General features: G+C 41.4%; 1 protein-coding gene across 15 annotated transcripts in view; it reads left to right on the top strand.

Annotated features, from left to right (window-relative positions):
- LOC138962311 (protein phosphatase 1 regulatory subunit 12A-like) overlaps window positions 1-22016 on the top strand; it is a 108680-nt gene that overhangs the window by 64979 nt on the left and 21685 nt on the right. For all 15 annotated transcript variants that reach the window (XM_070334070.1, XM_070334079.1, XM_070334075.1 and 12 more), the window contains one exon: window positions 21785-21916. In XM_070334070.1, the coding sequence (XP_070190171.1) occupies window positions 21785-21916 (132 nt within the window). The remainder of the gene's footprint in view (window positions 1-21784; window positions 21917-22016) is intronic.

Here is a 22016-nt window from a genome sequence, read left to right as displayed (position 1 = left end):
ATCGACTTACATTTATATCTAAATTCCGATACGTTGAATGTGATGAGCACTTACTTCAAATGACTTTCGTCTTCATTATTGTCTAGTGTGTTAAAAAGCAAGGATTGACAAACTGGTTTACTTCTAAACAAGCAATTTATTGATCCGTCCAGCCATCAACATTGGCAGCCTGAGTGATGACTGAAAAATAGAGGGATTTGTCAGAATATTTTTAGCGCGTTTTCGATCCATCACAACCAGGATGCACACTTGTGTCCATTGTTCAATTCTCTCTCTACATGTTGTTTCATGTGACACTGTTAACCCCACAAGTTACTGTGTTACTCAATTGTTATGGCGTACTTACGGTTGACACACAATCACTCACCCCTCAGTCTGACCCCAGCTTCACACACAGAATATACAAAACATTTCTTACCTCCATTGTTTCTCATGGGAGCAGACGGACGAAGAAGCAATTTTCACTAAATTGGCGCCAATACTTTTATGGCCTGACGGAACTCGTCACGTGTGACGTTCTCGTCAAAATAAGACGTCATCCTATTCCAGCAGTTGACCAAGACTAACACACACAAAAAAAAACCAAAAAAAACCGACCTTATGCCATCGCGTGAATACTACGTGGGGTGTTCTGTTGGTAGATCTCTCTCTCTCTCTCTCTCTCTCTCTCTCTCTCTCTCTCTCTCTCTCTCTCTCTCTCTCTCTCTCTTCTCTCTCTCTCTCTCTTCTCTCTCTCTCTCTCTCTCTCTCTCTCTCTCTCTCTTTTTTTTTTTTACGGAAAAAGTGGTCGGGCGGTCGCCCTACATGCCCTACCGGGTGCTACGTCCCTGTGTTGTCAATGATTTTCTGCGAGAATGCGATCTATCTCTTTGTCGCAAAGATCGTGTGACACGAAAGTTAGCGGAAGACAAATCTGCTGAGTGCAATTACGTTTCAGAAGATAGTTGGTTAAAACACTCAGACACACAAAGGAACACTATAACTTTAATATTCAGGCCTCATTTGCTTTTCTTTGTCATGTATGAAAGTACAGGCCTTGGTTGAAGAAAGTGACCTGTCGCTGTGCAACAAATTTGTCACCATTTTCCGCCGTGTTTTGTGAATAAAACGTGTTTACAACCCACACATACAAAACGATGCTGTTGGTTCTTTTTATTTCCTTATTGTTTGTTTCATGCTTAGCAGTTTAGTATGCTTTGTTTTCTTCTCAATTCAATAGATGGCTATCAAATAAGCATTTAAAGGCGAAGGTGTTAATATTACCCATGATCTGAGCCGTTCACACATATGTGGGGATTCAGTGTGCAGTGTGAATGTTGGCATACTTTATGTTAATGCAGTTTGTGCTATATGATTTGTGCAGGTATTGCAGCTGTGTTTGGTGCGGTGTTCATTTTGTACTGTGTTTACTTTTATGGGGTTTCTTTTCTGATGAGGCAGGGGACACACAGTTCTGTTCACAACTGATGAGAATGTTACATTAGGAAATCATTTAGTTGGAATACTCATTACAGACCTGTTTACCATTACGATTTTGGCGTAATTTATTACGATTTTCTGCAAAAAATACGCCATTCCGCTATCCGTGTCAAGACTACGATTTTCATAAATAAAAAAAATAAAAAATAAAAAAAAAGTAAAAAAATAAAAAATTTTTTTTTTTTTTATCACATCACATGTTTGGCATTGTTTTTTTCAATGGCAAAATGGGGTGAAAAAGCACAGGACTGACCAGAGATCATGTCTGTCTGATGAGACGCTGGAGAGTCTTATTCTAGTGGTGAAGTCTCGCCCTCACTCATTCGGCAAGCGCAAGTACAGTAGAGAAGCGCTTGGCACACTGAAAAAGGCCTACTAGGAGCAAAAGAAAAAGAATCAGTGATGCATGTGCTTTTGATTGATCTTCTTTGAAATTATGATGACTACAAAAACTGACTGATGTGTTTTGTTTGTGAATGATGGATATATGTGCATGATTGCGTTTCGCAGACACAGTGGTCATGTGCGTTGTAATTGGCGACGAATGCTGGATGATTACTATTTTTGTGCCAGGATTACTATTTTTGGGGCTGAGCATTACTCTAAAACACTTATGGGGGTAAACAGGTCTGACATTATGTGGCTTGTTTGTTTGTTAGAGTTGTGTAAAAGGAGTTAAAACAATTCTGAACAGCTGAAGAGCGTTTGAAGTGGAATAAAAAATGACACCTCTACCTGTTGTAGCATAGTGGCCCGGGTAGCTCAGGTGGTAGAGCACTGGACTTGTGATCGAAAGGTCGCTGGTTCGAATCCGGGCTGGGACGGACACGGGTCAACTTTATGTGCAGACCCAGAGACGGTATCCATCTCCCACCCCCGTGTCACCACAATGGCACGTAAAAGACCTCGGTCATTCTGCCATAAGTGCAGATGGCTGATACCACCTAAACACGCATACACCCCTAATGGCTTTGCCGTGAGGGCGTATTTGACTTCAATTTCTCTGTTGTTGCATAGAACAGCTCTATGTGTGGAGTTGTGGATTACTCCTCCGATTTTATGCCTTTTCTGATATCATGCAAGCCTGTCGGCTTTGTCAGGCATGGGAATTCTCCTCGGATCCGAGGATTTCAGAGAAAAGCTGCTCATTTCAGAGAAGAAAAAAAATCCTTTTTAAGACAAAAACAAGTCGCGTAAGGCGAAATAACTACATTTAGTCAAGCTGTGGAACTCACAAAATGAAACTGAACGTAGTCCGCCGCTAGTGCAAAAGGCAGTGAAAGTGACGAGCCTGTTTGGCGTGGTAGCGGTTGCGCTGTGCTTCATAGCACGCTTTACTGTATCTCTTTTCGTTTTAACTTTGTGAGCGTGTTTTTTATCCAAACATATCATATCTATATGTTTTTGGAATCAGGAACCGACAAGGAATAAGATGAAAGTGTTTTTAAATTGATTTAAAAAAAAAATTTGATCATAATTTTTATATTTTTAATTTTCAGAGCTTGTTTTTAATCCAAATATAACATATTTATATGTTTTTGGAATCAGGGAATGATGAAGAATAAGATGAACGTAAATTTGGATCGTTTTATAATTTGTTTTTTTTTTTACAATTTTCCGATTTTTAATGACCAAAGTCATTAATTAATTTTTAAGCCACCAAGCTGAAATGCAATACCGAAGTCCGGCCTTCGTCGAAGATTGCTGGGCCAAAATTTCAATCAATTTGATTGATATAGCTCGAGTTGGTAGCGCGCTGGATTTGTATTCAGTTGGCCGCTGTCAGCGTGAGTTCGATCCCAGGTTCGGCGGAAATTTATTTCACAGAGTCAACTTTGTGTGCAGACTCTCTTCGGTGTCCGAACCTCCCCCCGTGTACACTACATTGGGTGTGCACGTTAAAGATCCCACGATTGACAAAAGGGTCTTTCCTGGCAAAATTGCTTAGGCACAGTTAATAATTGTCTACCTATACCCGTGTGACTTGGAATAATAGGCTGTGAAAGGTAAATATGCGCCGAAATGGCTGCAATCTACTGGCCGTATAAAATTTCATCTCACACGGCATCACTGCAGAGCGTCTAGAACTGTACCCACGGAATATGCGCGATATAAGACTCATTGATTGATTGATTGAAAAATGAGGGTGTGACAGTGCCGCCTCAACTTTTACAAAAAGCCGGATATGACGTCATCAAAGGTATTTATCGAAAAAATAACGTCCGGGGATATCATTCCCAGGAACTCTCATGTCAAATTTCATAAAGATCGGTCCAGTAGTTTAGTCTGAATCGCTCTACACACACACACACACAGACAGACAGACACACACACATACACCACGACCCTCGTCTCGATTCCCCCCTCTATGTTAAAACATTTAGTCAAAACTTGACTAAATGTAAAAAACAAGAGGCGAAGCCTTCAAGGCTCACGTAAGAAATCAACAAACAGTAACACGTGACGTCGAACCCTCTTAGGTCATAATGTGACGTCTTCAAATAGTTTCTATCACACACGTCAAACACTTTTGACCGAGACGTAATCTTCTTATGCGAGCTTTATCCATAGACTCGGAAATGTTAAAGTTTCTATCACACACACACGCACGCACGCACGCACAGACAGACAAAGTTTATCATCGCATAGGCTACACTTACGTGAGCCAACGAGACAAAAAAATCGAGGAGCAAAAATCGAAAAAGACAATCTGCCTAGAATGACCAATGTCCTCCATAAAACCGCCCCTTTATTCAGTGATATTCCGCCCGCGTCAGTCACTTTTGTAAACAGTTTGAAAATAATATTAATTCAGTTAAAGAAACATACTCCCAGAATGCGCCAGATTGCACAGAATTTAGTCATGCCCCCGGAACTCCCTAGTTTACAGAGATTTTTCTTTAAATCAATTCCCATGCTGTTTATCTTATTACAGTTTGAAATGTTTAAAAAAAAGATGTTGGACTTTGAAATTGTATGCAACACTCTCTCTCTCTCTCTCTCTCTCTCTCTCTCTCTCTCTCTCTCTCTCTCTCTCTCTCTCTCTCTCTCTCTCTCTCTCTCTCTCTCTTTCTCTCTTTCTCTCTTTTTCATTAAATAATGACGTTTTCAACCTACACCCGTGAAGCAAGTTCCAGCAAACACACTTCCCAAAACCGTGGGGATTTTTACGATTTTTTTTTTATTCAATTGAATAAAAACGTATGCATTTTATTAGCTTTCAACCAGTGTAGTGGCTCTACCCCTTTCAATCTCGCAAAAAAAAGGTGTGAGAACTTTACCCCTAAGTGTATATATGTGATATGAATGTCAAATTGACACAGGGCATGTCACAAACAAAGCTAGCGCCTGAGATGGGTTTCAGTGGGAAAAGAAAGCACAAGGGTATTTTTTAAAGAAACATAGGCATTATAAGCACAGTTGATCCAGTGATCCACCGCAGAAATTTACCTGGTTAGTGGCACTTTATTTACCTTGCCTTTGAGGTGAACTGGGAAGGTGTGTGTGTGTTGGGAGGGGGGGGGGGGGTAGTGTGGTGAGATGTACCCTTGGTGAAGATATGGTGTTGCACAGAGCATGCAGAAAGATTAAAGAGGGTCAATGATCCAGTGACTCCTGCATGTGTGTGAGCGCGTGTGCACACGCCAGAGTGTGTGTGTGTGTGCTGAAGTAGGAGGCATATAAAGGTATAGTGGGTCAGTGACTCTGTTTAACCACCTGGGCGATTACTCTACCGATAGTTAGTGGCACTTTGATTGCCTTTGAGGCGGCAAGCGGAGGAGTGTGTGTGTGTCTGTTTCTGTGTGTGTGTGTGTGTGTCATTGACCCTTGGATAAGATTTAATGCTAAGCAAGGAGGTAGGGATTCTCCGGTAGAACGATACACAGGGTCAAGGGACTTCACCATCTGTTAATGCCAGATGCATCGTTCTTGGGATAGAGGTGAACCATTTCTGAAGAGGAATGGGTGGCTTGAAATCATCACGAATGCACCACACCCTGCTCTGTCAGGATAACAAAAATTGCTGAACAGGTAGTTTTGCTCCACGCACGCAGGTGTGCATGGATGCTGATGTATGTATACAGGTGCAGACACACAAACATGCTCTCTCTCTCTCTCTTTTCTCTGTCTTTCTCTCTCTTCTCTGTCTCTCTCTCTCTCCTCTCTCTCTCTTTTCTCTGTCTTTCTCTCTCTTCTCTGTCTCTCTCTCTCTCCTCTCTCTCTCCTCTCTCCTTTCCTCTCCTCTCTCTCTCTCTCTTTTCTCTGTCTTTCTCTCTCTTCTCTTTCTCTCTCTCTCTCTCTCTCTCTCTCTCTCTCTTTTCTCTGTCTTTCTCTCTCTCTTCTCTCTCTCTCTCTCTCTCTCTCTCTCTCCTCCTCCTCTCTCTCTCTCTCTCTCTCCTCCTCCTCTCTCTCTCTCTCTCTCTCTCCTCTCTCTCTCTCTCTCTCCTCTCTCTCTCTCTCTCTCTTCTCTCTCTCTCTTCTCTTCTCTCTCTCTCTTCTCTTCTCTCTCTCTCTCTATTCCCAGCAGTGAAAAGTAGAACAGCACAGCTGGCTTCAGCTTTTGGTTTCGTAGCGGTAGCGGCAGTCGATGCTCAAGTTGTTCTGAGTAACCGTTTTGACCCACCTTTCTGACACTTGAGGATGGTTGGGCAGTCTTTCCACCTGGCTTGTACTGTAGTTTTACCTGTATTATGTATACCTTTTTCTAGAGAGAGAGAGGGATATATATATTTTACTGTGCTGTGTGTGTGCCGCTAACTGCGAGGAAGCCGGCACGTGCGGCACTGGGGCCCATTAGTACATACAGTGCCTGGCCCCCTCCTCAAACCGTTCATTGCTATAGCAACAATGCTACCAGGCGTCTTGTGGAATCTGACAGCAGACAGACCTCTTTGGCCTACAGGCGCATGCCATTCAAAAGGGGTTGGGTAGGGTGTGTAATTAGTGTTTGTGTGTGTGTGTGTGTGTGTGTGTGTGTGTGTGTGTGTGTGTGTGTGTGGATGTCTGGTGCTAGGTTGGCACATGTCCATTAACAGACAGTCTTCATTTCCCTGTAATTACTTTCAATTTTGGAGCCATTGTTGAGTCATATAAAATCAGCAGGTTACATAGGGGTGGTGGCGAAGGTGCTTGGGCACAGCTAAACAAATGTATTAAAGGAAAAGAAAGCAATGATTGAGGACAAGGTTTGTGTTAAAAGAACAACACCTGATATTAATCGAATTCAGACCAGCTGTGCCAGTGGAACCTTCAGTTGCATAATAAAGGAAAGGACTGTTACAGCAGCTATGATGGATGCTTGAAAACTTACTGTGACAAGTGCATGAACACGCAAGAGTTATACTTTCATGCGCCTGTTTTGCCGAAGAAGAAAAAAGTCGGTCCCTCCCAGAGCCCCCCTTCATCCTGAAGCCAGGTGAAACCCGCCCACCCCCTGAGGGACAAATGGAGCAGTCTTGTACCTACTTGCACTGCCGTGTTCAGCGCGTGCAGGCTGAGCTCAATGAGGTGTTGAAGGGGTGCCAGGTTGTTGAAGGGCGCAAAGAGCACGAGCTGGTAGGGAAAAGTGAGTAATCAAAGGGGGGTACATGCTTCCCGTGTGGAGTGAGTGAGAGGTGTGTACTATCTCTCGTGGTGCATTCGGTAAACTGGGTTGCTCTCTCTACTCCTCATCTGGAGTCAAACCAGAGCACAGTTTTGTTTCGAATTTTCAAAGTACTCATCGCAGGGAAGTCGATTACAAGTCTTGAAGTCAGCAAGCAGCAAGAGTTGATAGAGAGAGAAAAATCATTTCGACAGCTGCAAGCTAGGCAGAGGGTGAAGGTGTGAACCTATACTCGCCGCCTTGCCTTTTCTTTCGTCTGCTGGAGAGAAAGGTCCAGACAACAGTGTTTTGTTTCTTCTGTGTCTTGCTCCACACCGGGCCTGGAGTTGTGGTGTTGAAAGTTCATCTGCCGCATCTGTGTCGAACACGCTCAACAGCGATACCTTGTTGCCAAACTCACCGCAACTGGCTTCTTGCACAGAAAGAGAGAGAAATCAGTCTGTGTTTTCAGGGATTTCTTCTACCTTGTGTTGCCCTTGAGTTCACCGTCTTCCTGTTTGTGGGTTCTTAAAGTCAAGTGTACGAACTAAGTTTGTTTTTCACATTGTTCTTTTCTGCCAAGACCTTCTTGTGGAGTCACTGATTTTAGTTAGTGATGGAAGAAAGTTATGAATTCAGATATTATTTCTGTACAATAACAAACATCTTTGAAAGCCTAAAGCATTTCTATATCCCACTTTAGGCATGAGCTTAGGCAACTTTTAATTTCAGTTGAGAAATTTACTTGACTTTTTGAGTATTTTCAAAGCTGCTCGCAAGAACAATTTTCTCTGTGAGAACAATTTTCTCTAGCTCTCAGCACTTGATAGATGTGGTTGGGAGAAGTAGAGGGAGAAAGGGGAAGAAAAGTGAGGGCACTAACCCATGTGTTTTGCATCTGCGGTTGATTCTGGTTCAGCGCACACAGGAGGCAGTGAAGTGTGGCTAATCTGGGGGGAGGATTACAGTAATCAGTGTTCACCCTGTGAGGGTACTGACGTCTCTATAGCTCTGCTTTCCCAGCTGCCAGGTGCATAGCTGTCAACCTGAGTTTGGCCGTCTGGGAGGGAGGTTAATGAAGGAATAGTAGATGCTTGATGTTGCAGAAAAAATGTGAGATGTGAAGTGACGTGAGATTTAAGTTCAGGGGAAGATTCAGTGTTCAAATGCCAAACAAGATTTTACTTTTTTTAAGAGCAGTTCAGTGTGAAGGTATTTAATGTCTCGTGTGCAAGAATATTTTGGCAGGCATTGCTGAAAGACTTAGATGATGATCATTGTGTCAGCTTTGAAAACAAACATTTACTCTTAACATAGCGTGTGAGTTTGTTATCTTTAATATTTTCTTTTGGGGAAAAAGATTCTTGGAAGGGTATTTTCACAAGGTAGAGTAGAAACTTTAAAAAACCAAATCTAACCAGAGCAGGTACCGGTAATGGTTCAATTGGTACATGTACCCTGGCCTTGAAAGCTTTGATTAGATCTGTCATAATTTCTCAGTGGCAAAAGGTTCACTCAGTTCATCTAGGTGATAACATCTCGATAACATTAACAGGAAACAGAGGGACATGCAAGGGATGGTTGAGTATGACTCAAGAAGTCGGTCCAGTTAAATTTGTGCACTGCTGTGTGAAGTCAGCCTGCATTGTGCTTTGATGTGTGCTATAGCTACGAGGCAGAAAACAACGTGAACTCTTGCAAGGAGACAGTAGAGAAAACCCACAGGATTTCTGATTAGGTGCATTCTTGTGAGCACCTGAACAACAGGCGAAGGGTTTTCATATTGAGTGCGGTCTTGAACGCACCTGACAGTTTAGGCAACCATGTCGTACGGTTCAAATCGCTATGGCCTGGGCAGTCTGTCTGGAATCGCTGGTGGACTTGGTGGATCTGGAGGCGGTATGTACTCCAGTCCCTACAGCTCATACACTCCCTCCGGCGGATCTTCATACACTCCCTCTGGATCTTCATACACTCCCTCCGGATCGTCATACACTCCCTCCAGTTCTTCATACACACCTTCCGGATCTTCATACTCAGGACTAGGATCAGGATCCTCTGGACTCGGATCCACTTATGGATCCAGCGGACTTGGCTCCACATATGGATCTAGTGGTTCATATGGTGGTTCATACGGCTCCAGTGGACTAGGTTCTAGTTCTTACGGATCTAGCGGACTTGGTTCTAGTGGTTCATATGGATCTGGAGGACTGGGATCCGGAAGTTCATATGGATCTAGCGGACTGAGCTCAGGGCTGAGCAGTGCGGGATTGGTTTCTATAGGGTACGGCTCGGGGCTGGGGTCAAGTGGTTACAGCTCAGGTGGTTCAGGGATCGGATCCCGTTCAAGTTCTACAAGCTCTTTACCTACCTCAACCTACCATGCTGGACACTCTGGACTTGGGGTGTGTGGTGTTGTTTATTATTTTGTGAGATAATGTGTGTACAGTGTGATTACTATGGGAATGTCAAAGCCTGCTTTTCATTTTGTGTTTGTTATGTGTGTTTGTATGTCAATTGAGTAATTTGGGTCACTTAGTACTAAAACTGCTTTGGCTTTCAGACTTTAAGTGGGAATTCATCCGTGTTTGTTTTGTTTGTCTTACATTGTCGTGCATGTCTCTCTGTGGCAGATTTTATTGTTAGCACTTCATAATCTTTAACTGTGTTTCTAAAGTTAGGCTGCCTGGTTTATAAGTAAGAAGCGTCTGCAGGGGATGAAAGAGTGCATACAGATCATCTAACGGCACAAAGGTTTTCTGTTTTGGCACCCTGCGTTGTGTTAAAACAGTACAAATGGGACACAAGTGCTGATTGCACAAAGATATTTCTGATTCATTGTTTAAGCTTCCTAGTTTCACAGGTCTATTTTCAACCTGCACAAAAGACAAATATGGGGATTTTTGAATGCAGGTCCCATTACACAGTATGAGATCACAGTGTGCAAGTGTGAATGGGCTAGTCTTAGTTCACAATGTTTGAACACAGGTCCTGTTACTCTGCATGAGGTCATGGCGTACAGGTGCTTGTAAGTCAGTTTAGTTTGGGTTATTTTGATCCAGGAGTTCTTACAAAAGATTTCGACTTGATGTTAAGCAGTGCAGTTAGTAAAGTCAGAGGAAATAGTATGACAGCATCGTCTGTATCTGTCTGTCTGTCTGTCTATGTACACTCTTGCTTGCATTTGGTCAAGAGTACAGAATAGTGTCCAGTCTCTGTGACATGAGCATGACAAATATAATTTTGTCATAAAACAATCTTTTTTACTTAAATTGGAGCATATAGTTATCTTGATACTTCCTACCGAAAGAAATTTCAAATGGGCTATTTACTGAGTAGTATTTGAAGAAAATGTATTTGGTTTGCATGTAACGGTAACACCGTGACCCTTTCAATCAACATCAACTTAAAACAAATCCAGTTTAATTCCAGGTCTTTATTTAACTTTAACAGCCTGCTACAAGTGTACTTTCAATGATTAAATCATAACAACAGTGTTCTAGTCTGATACAGTATTGAAAACTGCATGTAACTGTTGCATGTACGTAACTTTACACAAAGCAGAACATTTGACTCACAATGTTAAAAAAGTAACATACTTACTTACTTAGGCCATTATGAACCCCCGGGGGAGCATAGGCCATCGACGACAATTCTCCATCCGACACGGTCCTGGGCTGCCCTTTCGATCTGGCTCCAGGTCTTCCCCTGCCTGTTGATCTCTGCTTCAGTGTCTCGTCTCCAGCTGTTGCGCGGCCGGCCTCTCTTCCTTTTCCCTTGTGGATTCCACTTCAGGGCTTGCCTCGTGATACTGGATGCTGGCTTTCTCAGGGTGTGCCCTATCCAGCCCCATTTCCTCCGGAGAATTTGCTGCGCCGCTGGTTTCTGGTCAGCTCTCTGCCAAAGGTCTTCATTTCGGATTCTGTCCGTCCATCTGATGTTTAGGATGCGCCTCAAGCAGGTGTTGACAAAGACTTGGATCTTTCCCAGCATGGTCTCTGTTGTCCTCCATGTCTCACACCCATAGAGAAAAAAAAAAAAAAAAAAAAAAAAAAGTAACATACAGTAGTACCTGCCATATCCGGTCACCCATTAGTCATTGCAAAGGTGACCGCAAATATCAGGTGGCCGTTCATTACAGGCCCCCTCCTCCTCCAAAAAAACCCAAAAAACACGATCAAGTTTTCATGAAGAAAAGAAAGCGATCATCCACGAGCCGCCGATTCATTGTCTCTGTTAGTTTTGCTTTCGTTTATACATCTTAATTATTTGCGTGTTTAACTCGATCGTCCTGGCTAAGCTATTGTTTCGTATGTTTCTATGTGTGTTGTTTGGATTATTATATATGTATTTGAGTGTCAGATAAACAAGTGTTTCAAACTCACATCAGCTGTGATCGATCCGGAAGTGACTGCCGTAAATGTACATGTATGCGCATGTCTGTATTTACAGTTTGCGCATGCGTAAGTATTCATGTCGTCTGCTCGTGCTGTGCCGTCTGTGCACACAACACACACACACACACACACACACACACACACACCACAGGCGCTCGCCCGCGAAAGTGACAAGTGGCCGTTAAGTGGCCGCTCCTGTCGAGTAAGAGGGGCACCTTAGGGCAAAAATCAGTGACCGTTGACCGCGTCAGACAGGTTAACGGCCATTAAGAGTCAATTATAGAAGGAAAACTCATTAGTCATGGGAAAGCTGGCCGCTCCGGGTAGGTTCACACCCACGAAAGGGCCGGAAATGGAAGGGACTACTGTATTTAAGTAAAATAAACAAACAAAAAGTCTTCAAATATGTTAAGCCTTATCTTTATATTTAATTGTAAGAAGAAAAAGTTCATTTTTCCAATTTCTGAATTATGTTATAATGCACCATGCATTTACAACATCAGGCGTTCCTAATTTCAAGGTAAAATGACTGAGTAAATGTACTGTATTAAAGGCTCCTACATTGTCAAGGTATGAAATACTTCAGTTAAAGTATTAATTAAGGTTAAAGTATCCCAACAATTGTTTTACTCGTTTTAATGTATAAAATAGAAAACCTAGCAATACATGCATGTAACATAACACTGTGACCTATCCTTTTTCTTACCCATTTTTCACCAGAAAAAGAAATCCATCCAGAATTAAATGTTCTACAAGTAAATACATAGATATAAACATATTTCACATCCAAAAATGTGAGTCCAAGTGATAAAGGGAAAGAATAAATAACAAGAAAAGACGTATGCAAGTAACTTTACACCAACTAGTGCTATTTGAAGGTGAAATAATTGTTATACAGCCTCTTAATCACTTAAATCGTACTAGTAATTGAAGAAAACATTCTCTTAATATTGAATGACCTATTGAGTGCTTAAGACAGTGAAATAATTGAATTTAAGTGGATTCAGAGCCAGTTTTAGGCAACAAACAAAATATCCCGAATAAGGGAAAGGCAAACATATCCATTCAACTTTTGTTATTACTTCAGCTACACCTTAGTAATCAAAAGAGAAATACTCAAACAAAACAGCAAATGTTGGACAAAACATTGGGCAACAACCAAAAATGTCCTACCAACCAAACTTTGCTACCAACCAGCCTTTCCTATCTTTCAGATTGTAACTAGACAACAGCACAACATGAACTCAAAAACAAACATGAAGCTGCTAACCACAGATGTGGCACTGACAGATGGAATAGAAGAGCCTCTGCATACATGAAAATCAATGACAGTTTTGAAATATTAACAAAACAGCGTTCCACCCACTCGTATTATTTTTTATTGTTTTTTTTTATTATGGAGGGAATGCATCTAGGCTGGTTGACCTCATGCTAAACAAATACATGACAACAGTACAGCTTCAGAAATCTTAGTGCATGGGAACAAAGGGCCACACATAGAAGTCTGTTTGCTCTCACGCTGTTTCTTCAGGAAATGTACTTCTGCACCATCACCAATGAGGGCTTGAATCTGCAACACAAAATAACAAGAAATTCCGAGGTGATATTCAAAGCGTACCAGTTCCACATAACTAATCTCATGAAAATCATCAATTTGATTGAATTAAACATAAATTACCATGCATGTTAATATATTCGTGTACATTTAAACAAAAACTAGTATCATTGGTACTGAAACAAACAAAAAAAAATAAATCCCCAGTGCCTCAATTCTCACAATTTCTTCCTGAATGTATTGAAGTCCTTGTACTCTTACCCCTGGAAATGCAGGTCACAGTATTGTCAGCTGAGTCCACACCACTCTGTTCTGCAAACTTCACTGGATGTTGTCTCAGTTGATAGTGTCCAGGGAAGGAAGAAAATTTAAAAAAAATTAAATGCTGGACCGATGAAACAAACTTTTTTGTGTCCTGAAATAGCATTCCTAATGCTGTTGATCATGTGTGTGTTATGTTACATTGTGATTCAAACACATACTGTTAAAACTCATCCTAATACATAATTATTCACTCTTAGTCTGAAAACACTCACCTTCTTTGTGAATTTTTGTTTTTACCGAGTAAAGTTACATTCAAGCAATAGATTAAGTGGGTTTTTGTTTGTTTGTTGACCTGCATTAAACCATATCTTGGTTGTTAAGCAGCCTTAAAAAAAAAGCATCCACAGAAAAGAAAGAAAAGATAATAAACTATGTTGACGGCAATTTTTACTCATACATATGTAACTTAACACCGAATAATCCCTTAGTCTATGATTATGTTTGTGTTATGTGACATTCAAACACATGTTTAAAAAAAATGCTTGTACTAAATGATCCACTCTTTGAACATTATAGTGTGCAATTAGTGTGCACAAAAATGTGAAATTCTTCAAGATACGTTTGAAAGTAACTTTACACAAAACCTATGGTGTCATGTTACATGCAAACACCTTTAATCTATTTTGAAGCATTAAACAGTTTGAAAAGCAAAATTGTTGACTGTTTCCATCCAGTCACCTTTCAAAGTGGGATTGAACCAGTCAATGAAATCCTGAGTTCATCTTAGCAATGCCATTTGAAAATGTCAGTATGACTGCAGGTACATAACATGCATTTATCGTGTTAAGTTACTTGCATGCACGTTTTTACTGCATGTAACATAATGCACAATTATAATTCAAATGTTACCATGAAGCAAACAATTCATTTGTATTAAAAAGCTCCTATTCAATAGATTTTGCTATACCAAACTTGTGTGATGAAAAATACATGAGTGTAACTTAACACCACTCTTTATGGAGTAAAGTTACATACAAACACATATATCACTAAAACATCCCTTGTGCAGGCGAAAACACAAACTGAAGTTAAAGATCGCCATTCAAAACGCATCATCTTGAAAAATCAGACAGGTACTTGCAGATTCAGTTTCCATCAACAAGGTGATAGTTAGCATGTAACTTTACACGGGCATGTTGTCACTGTGATTGCGTTAGGTTACGTACGAACAGAACATTCAAACTTGGGTTTAAGATCGTACCAGGGCCATCCACATTCATCGAGAATGCAAATGTTCAGATTATTGCATATTTGTTTTCCTTTAAAATTTCCCCGATCTAAAATGAATGCAGCACTTGCTTGTACGTAACGTTAACGATATGTACTTTCGTGTTAAGTTACAATCACGCGTCAAGATGGTAAAAAAATGGTAAGTCGGAACAATTTTTTTTAATCCTTCGAGATCTCACAACACTACGTCCAAAATTGGTCTTCTCGCTAAAAAACATGTAAAAATCATTCTCCTAAAGCAAACATATTCACGCATGTAACATTAAAAACAGTAACACCAAAAGTAAGCATGGTCACTCACAAACATGTGCTCATAACAAATCAACAAACATTTTCCACAATTCCAAATGCGACTAAGATAACCCCTGCTAACACTGTTTTCACGTTCATGCCGTTGTTCATAAAAATGATAATGTATTTTGGTCACTTTACTTGCATTTCATGTCTTTCACTGACAAAACTGCATAAACGTAACCATAAACAGCAAAACTTACCTCATGCTTTTTCGCCACAATGATCCATCAATGCTTCGACCAAAACAGCATGTGGACCAGCTCTTTTGTAAACAATATTCAAAATGGCCGCCGCTTACGCAAAATCTCGTTCACGTCCTAGTGAGGGATCGTTTTTTGTTGCATGCGCGTAACATAACATTTACGCGGTTTTCAATTATTTTTCCCTTGGACTGCTATGTAGAGTGGAATCAAGAAACCGCTTAAAGTCCTATGCCGAAATGAAGGCAGCGACAGAAGCTTTAAAATCATGCTGTTTCCCACCTACGCGAGACTTCCAACTCGTTGTTAAAATGAAGATGAACTCGGTACGAAAAACTAACGCGACGGTTACGCGCAAGCAGCCGTCCTTTGAACGCAATTATACACATCGCCGGTCATTCGTTCGTCCTGACAGTAAACCTGCATTGAACTGTTTTGTCTTTCATAACATGATATGATTGATTCAGTTTCAAATTGTCTCTGGTAAAGCGAACATGCAGCTTCAAAGTGTAGTGTGTGAATTGTGTCACGTTTCGCGTTTCGCCGACAACCGACTTTTTCGAACTAATCCACAGATATATAACTCAACAGACACAGATTTGAACACAAGAAGACATGCATATTGAAATCAACTTATTTTGAACAGATTAGAACAGGTTTGATTGAGGTGCATGTAGAATGGTTGCCTTTACAAGGCTAGTTTTGTGACCAACTCGTGATACAGGCACTCGACGCTCTGTTGTACTCTTGACCATTTGCATACCTTCTTAGTGTTGTCAATCCAAATGCGCTGGATCAAGATTCCCCGGGGTGACAGTGTACTCAGAAGTCATGCATCATGTCATGACCGATAAAGCGGCATGATGTAAAAATAGGTGCACATGTGAGCACCAACTGCCAGCAAGCTTGAAAGTCAGTAACCTGATGCACTGCATTGCTCAAGAGGCATTTGGCATTACCCACATAGGCCACAGCAGTTTTTTACCCTTTCCGTCCTTTACATCTGAAAGAAGTTTATCAGCTTTCAGCCAGGTGTTAGTCTTGGACAAAATAGAACATTCAGCCTATGAATGAAGTCTTATGTTCTCTCAGTGCTGCTTCAGCAAATTACTTCAAGAAATGTTAAATCCGGAAGGCAATAAAGATATGAAGAATAACTGGTGGTGAAGAATTTCCTTCTGTGTTAACTTATCGTGTTACACTTGATTTTATTGGAGCTGAGAGGGATGGAGATAGGTTCTCAGCTTGAAGCATTTTATTCACATGCTGGTTTCAGTTGTAAAACTGTCATCCGGAGCGGATGCATCCTCAGATAAAATATATCCGGGCGAAGAAGAATTGCCCTTCAGTATACTTGGGCCAGAATTAACACTTTCCTCTGATTTAAGAATTTATACAAATATAATTGTTAAAGGCACAGTAAGCCTCCCGTAAACCATCACAGATACGGTCAGGCTTTTACACACAGTACAAACACCCTTTCATTTCAACACTCACCAATTGAGAACATCCTAGGTGCCCTCCGTAAAGAGCGAACAATTTTCAAAGAATTTATTTTTGCGTGGTTTATCTTTACCCTGAGCCATCGTGAACCCGTGTGATCCAGTTTCTCTTTTTCACAATGTAGTCGTCGGTTAGTCATTTGAATGCGACTCGATGTGAGCTTATTTACAATAGCACGTTTTTATGCACGAAACAAACGGCTGTGGTTCACAAGAACTCTAGCGATGGCTTTTGACTGTTGCGAGGAACGGTGATATGCATTAACCATCGTCTGCTACGACCCTTGCGTGACCCTGCTTCTGGGCTTTTCTTTTTTCAAACTTTCACAACTTCGAATTGTACTGATCTTGTCTTGATGAAAAAAGAATTCTTTTATGATTAAAGAATGTTTGTGTATTAAGCTGTCAATTTATTATTTAGATTTTAAAAGTTAGGTCTAGCGCAAAAACGCACCACGGTCCAAAAACATTTTGATAATCATCGATTCACGGCTATCGCCAGTTTACATCGATAGAATGAGACCCGAAGAGAAGTAACTCATGTTTGACCTGAGTTCAGGATGGGTCCAAAAAGTGTTCAAGACAATCTGCAAAATTAATTCTTTAAAAATTGCTCGCTCTTTACGTAGGGCACCTAGGATGTTCCCGTTTGGTGAGCGTTCAAATGGAAGGGTGTTTGTACTGTGTGTAAAAGCCTGACAGTATCTGTGATCGTTTACGGGAGGCTTACTGTCCGGGCGTGATTTCCGGTATCATAACAGCCGTCCAGCACCAAAACGAGGCGCCATTGTTGTAGGGGACCAAGTCCACGAAAATAAATTCTTTGAAAATTTCTCACGCTCGACTGGGTGGCCGAGTGGTAACGCACTTGCGCTCGGAATCGAGAGGTTGCGTGTTCGACTCTGGGTCGGGCCGCTATTTTCTCCCCCCTTTCCTAACCTAGATGGTGGGTTCAAGTGCTAGTCTTTCGGATGAGACGAAAAACCGAGGTCCCTTCGTGTACACTATATTGGGGTGTGCACGTTAAAGATCCCACGATTGACAAAAGGGTCTTTCCTGGCAAAATTGTATAGGCATAGATAAAAATGTCCATCAAATACCCGTGTGACTTGGAATAAAGGCCGCGAAAGGTGAACATTCGCCTAACAGGCTTGAGGTTTGCTGGTCGATGTGAATGCGTGATATATTGTGTAAAAAATTCCATCTCACACGGCATAAAAGCGCTTTGAACTTCGGATAGGCGCTATATAAATAAAGAGAATTATTATTATTATTATAAAGCAGCCAGGATGTTCCCGTTCGGTGAGTGTTCAAATGGAAGTATGCTTGTACTGTATGTAGACGCTCGGGGAGCTCTGTGATGGTTTACGGGAGGCTTACTGTGCCTTTAAATAAAAAGAAAACGCACCAGTAACCAGGTTAGGACTGTGGATACGTAACAAAATTGCTGAAAGTTTCAGACTTCAGAAATTCATTGGTATTAATCATGTTTGCAGCCAGGTATCTGGCAACATGAGATTGTGAATGAATGATATGACACCTGACCTGAAGTAGATTTCTCACAGACAGGTTATAAATATCCTCCTCTCTGGCAGTAGGTAATGGGGCTTCTCTGATACATTTCTGGATTTTTTGTGAGGTCATGCTTCATGGTTCAGTGCTGTTGGCAAGAAGGATTTGGTGCTGAGGATTTTCAGGAACATTTTCATTTGTGTATGTTGAAAGAAAAGCTTTCTGTCTGTGTCTGGTATTTTACTGTGAGTCATCTGTAATCTTCTTGCAGCTTTGAAAGATACATTGTTTCCTTTAATTTTGGGGGAAGTCTCACCCAGTCCCCTAGCCTGCCTTCCCTCCACCATCACCTGGACTGAAAACGTCTTCATGTAAACAAAGTTTAAATTAAAAAAAAAAAAAATCCTTCTTGCAGAAGAGTTTATTCTCTACAAATTTTCAGTCGTCTCGAAGCATATTTTGCGTACATTCATGAAAGCATTTTGAAATAACTGAACTATGAATGAATGACTTTTGTTTTTTTAACATGCAATTTTTCCAGAAAATGTCAGTCCCAGGAGAAGGATTTTTGTTAGTCAAAAATCAGCACTGAAAAATAGGTAGAAACCACACCCTTTCTTGCTATTAGTACGAATGTCAGTGAAATGGAGATTTCAGAGTCCCATGTCTGAGGTTAGAATGGTGACAAAAATGGACAAGTTCGGGAAGTTTTGGGTGCCACAGTTTTAACGCCTTGTTTTCTTCTTCCACTTTTCTACCTGACATAAAAACGGAGGGATCTGCCAGGCTTTTCTGTTGGGGGAAACATCAAGATTCTTTCAGATTATGCAGAAATTGGGAAACGGGGTGGGAAACTAAGAAGTGTGTGCTGTGTTAGTTCAGGGCTGATTAACGCAGGTAAAAGAGATGATTGATGGCAGTCTGGTACATCAAGTAAGGGCAGAGCCAGAAGAAGGGGGGGGGGGGGGGGGGGTCTGCTGAGAAGCACTGCTGGAAGACCTGTACCAGATGCTTGCTTTGCTCTCCAACATGGGAATTGACTGAACTCTTTCACTGACCCGCATCCAGGTGGCAGCATTTCAGGCATTCAGGCATTGCTCTTCCTCCTTTGGGGATAAAAATAACTCCTGCTCCCCAGGGTCTGAGTTCTTCCTCCTGGAGAGGGGTGGAGAGGGGATGTTGGTTTAGGTTATGTATGTAGACTAGAAGTGATTGGGCATGATAGGCTTTTGCTATTTGGGATGTCTGGTTCAGAGGGGTGTGTTTGGTTTTTGGTTGTCTGGTTCAGAGGGGGGTGGTATTTTGTTAAGTAGGTAGGTAAAAGACCAGTGATTGAGCACACAGGCTTTTGCAATTGTGGTTCTCTGGTTCAGAGGGGCGTGTTTGGTTATGTAGGTATGTGTAAAATGATTGCGCGCACATGCGTTTGCCATGCTGGTTTGCTTAGAATGTCTGTTTGTTCGTTCATGGGCTGAAACTCCCACGGCTTTTACGTGTATGACCGTTTTTACCGAGAGAGAGAGAGAGAGAGAGAGAGAGAGAGAGAGCCCTTAAATCATGTCAAGTCTTTTATGAAATATTTTACAATCCTGCACCTGTGAGAGAGAGAGAGAGAGAGAGAGAGAGAGAGATAGAGAGAGAGAGAGAGAGAGAAAGAGAGAGAGATACCAATGCTTATTCTGTTACCCTCGTAAAATAAAGAATTCTCTCTCTCTCTCTCTCTCTCTCTCTCTCTCTCTCTCTCTCTCTCTCTCTCTCTCTCTCTCTCTCTCTCTCTCTCTCTCTCTCTCTCTCTCTCTCTCTCTCTCTGTGTTATTACAATGCCACAGTTACAACAAGAGATATCATCAGCAGTAGTGGCTGGTTAACATTGAGAAGCACGAGAGTGAAGGACAGAGAAATAGATCGGAGGAGTAAAAGTAGAGGTGATGCAGGCAGGTAAAGCAAGATATATAGGTGAATGAGTCATGTCTTGGAGCTCTGCTGGCTGGTCTGATGTGATGGGAATCTTTCACAATCTTCCTCTTCTGTCTGTTTAGTGAAGTCTCTGACTGTGCTTTTTTTCTGTCACTATTTTCCTGATCTTTTTTCTGTGTGTATTTGGGGATAAGTAGATGTTTATTTGAAAATGGAGGTGGGGGTTATGAAGTGGTTTTTTTCTCCTTCATTTCCCTTTTGCTCTGTGTGCTTGGGGATTATAGTTGGTGTATATACATTATATATGTTTGGGGGGGGGGGGGGGGGTCCTGAGCATTTGTTCTTGGTGCAAAGAATTAGGCTCTTGTTTTAGAGGGTATTTGTCTGGTGTTTATGCTGCTTGCTTATTTATTTATTTGAGCTGGTGAGGGTGGGGTTGTTTTAAGTCAGAAATAAATTTCCCACAAAATGTCTCATGCGAAGATGGGGACAGTAATAGACCTACAGATTTGACAAACAGATTTGACCCTCCAAGATGACCCTCCAAGATGTGAGATAGGGCAGGTGTTTTTGCAGAAAGCTTCACACACACACACACAAATGTTTAGCTTTTTCCTGTCATAGGAAAGCTACCATGCATAGCCAAAGGAAATATAGGTGGGGAAAATAGATGGCTTCTGAATGGATGCATTGTAAGGGAGGGGATGGGAGGGGGGGGGGGGGGGGCACAGCCACTTATTGTGGACAAGGCCCATTTTTGTTCTAAGGATGCTGAAGATAGCCGATATTGGATATCTGTTGGGGTAACTGATTCTGCGGACCTTATGTCAAACAGACCCTATCTCAAACAGCCTGTGAAAGAACTCTTTCTTGTATGTGGCTTTCACTTTCTTTATCCACAGTGGGCTAAACAGCAAATGCTCATCTCACTTCACTGTTGTTGACTTTCTGTGGTGGGGGAAGGGAAATGCGTATTTCTGCCATCAGAATATGCTTCTGATTCCTGGTCTTTTGAAGGCGAACAGTCAATCACTGTTATTTAGACCACCTTTCGTCAATTGCCTTAATTAGTGCTATGGTGTAATTTTTAATGTCAATGACATTCCCTTGTCAAAATGTCATCTCCAGGTTCTTAATGTTGCTGTCCTTAGGGAATGATTTAATGAGAAAATTCAAATGTGGACAAATGAATATTTCAGTAACCCCCCGCGGGTTAGGGGGAGTCCCATATTGATTGGGACAAGAAAGAATTTACCCGATGCTCCCCAGCATGTCGTAAGAGGCGACTAACGGATTCTGTTTCTCCTTTTCCCTTGTTAAGTGTTTCTTGCATAGAATATAGTCAATTTTTGTAAAGATTTTAGTCAAGCAGTACGTAAGAAATGTTAAGTCCTTTGTACTGGAAACTTGCATTCTCCCAGTAAGGTAATATATTGTACTATGTTGCAAGCCCCTGGAGCAAATTTTTGATTAGTGCTTTTGTGAACAAGAAACAATTGACAAGTGGCTCTATCCCCCCTCCTCCCTTTCCCCGTCGCGATATAACCTTCGTGGTTGAAAACGACGTTAAACACCAAATAAAGAAAGAAAGAAATGTTTCTGCAGTGCAAGATTGTGTTCTTTGTGGGGCTGGGTCATTTTGTTTTTGTTGTTGTGTTTCTTTGTGTCATTATATTGCTTTTATGTATGATGTTATATCATGTCACAGTTCATTTTCAGACTAATGAGTTTCTCACTAGAAATATAAAGGCTGTTTATGTATGCTCATTTTTGCTGTATCTTTTTTTCAGAGCTCTTCATCGCGTCTTGGGCGATACTCCTCCTCAGATGTTCCGTCCGATTCCAGTGGCCGAAACCGGCCAGTCTCCTATTCCGAATACGGCCAGTCCCGTTCCACAACCAATCTTGAAGACTACAAAAAGGTACCCTAACTGTGACTGAAAATGACATTCTTTCAGTGTAGTTTTAGATATAAAAGTATGCAAGAGTTTATCTAAAGTGAAATTCTCTCTGCTGCATTTC

The sequence above is a fragment of the Littorina saxatilis genome, linkage group LG3 (assembly GCF_037325665.1).
Source record: "Littorina saxatilis isolate snail1 linkage group LG3, US_GU_Lsax_2.0, whole genome shotgun sequence".
Lineage (NCBI taxonomy): Eukaryota > Metazoa > Mollusca > Gastropoda > Littorinimorpha > Littorinidae > Littorina > Littorina saxatilis.
Note: the sequence above shows the minus strand (reverse complement) of the source record. Positions and strands in the feature narration are given on the sequence as shown.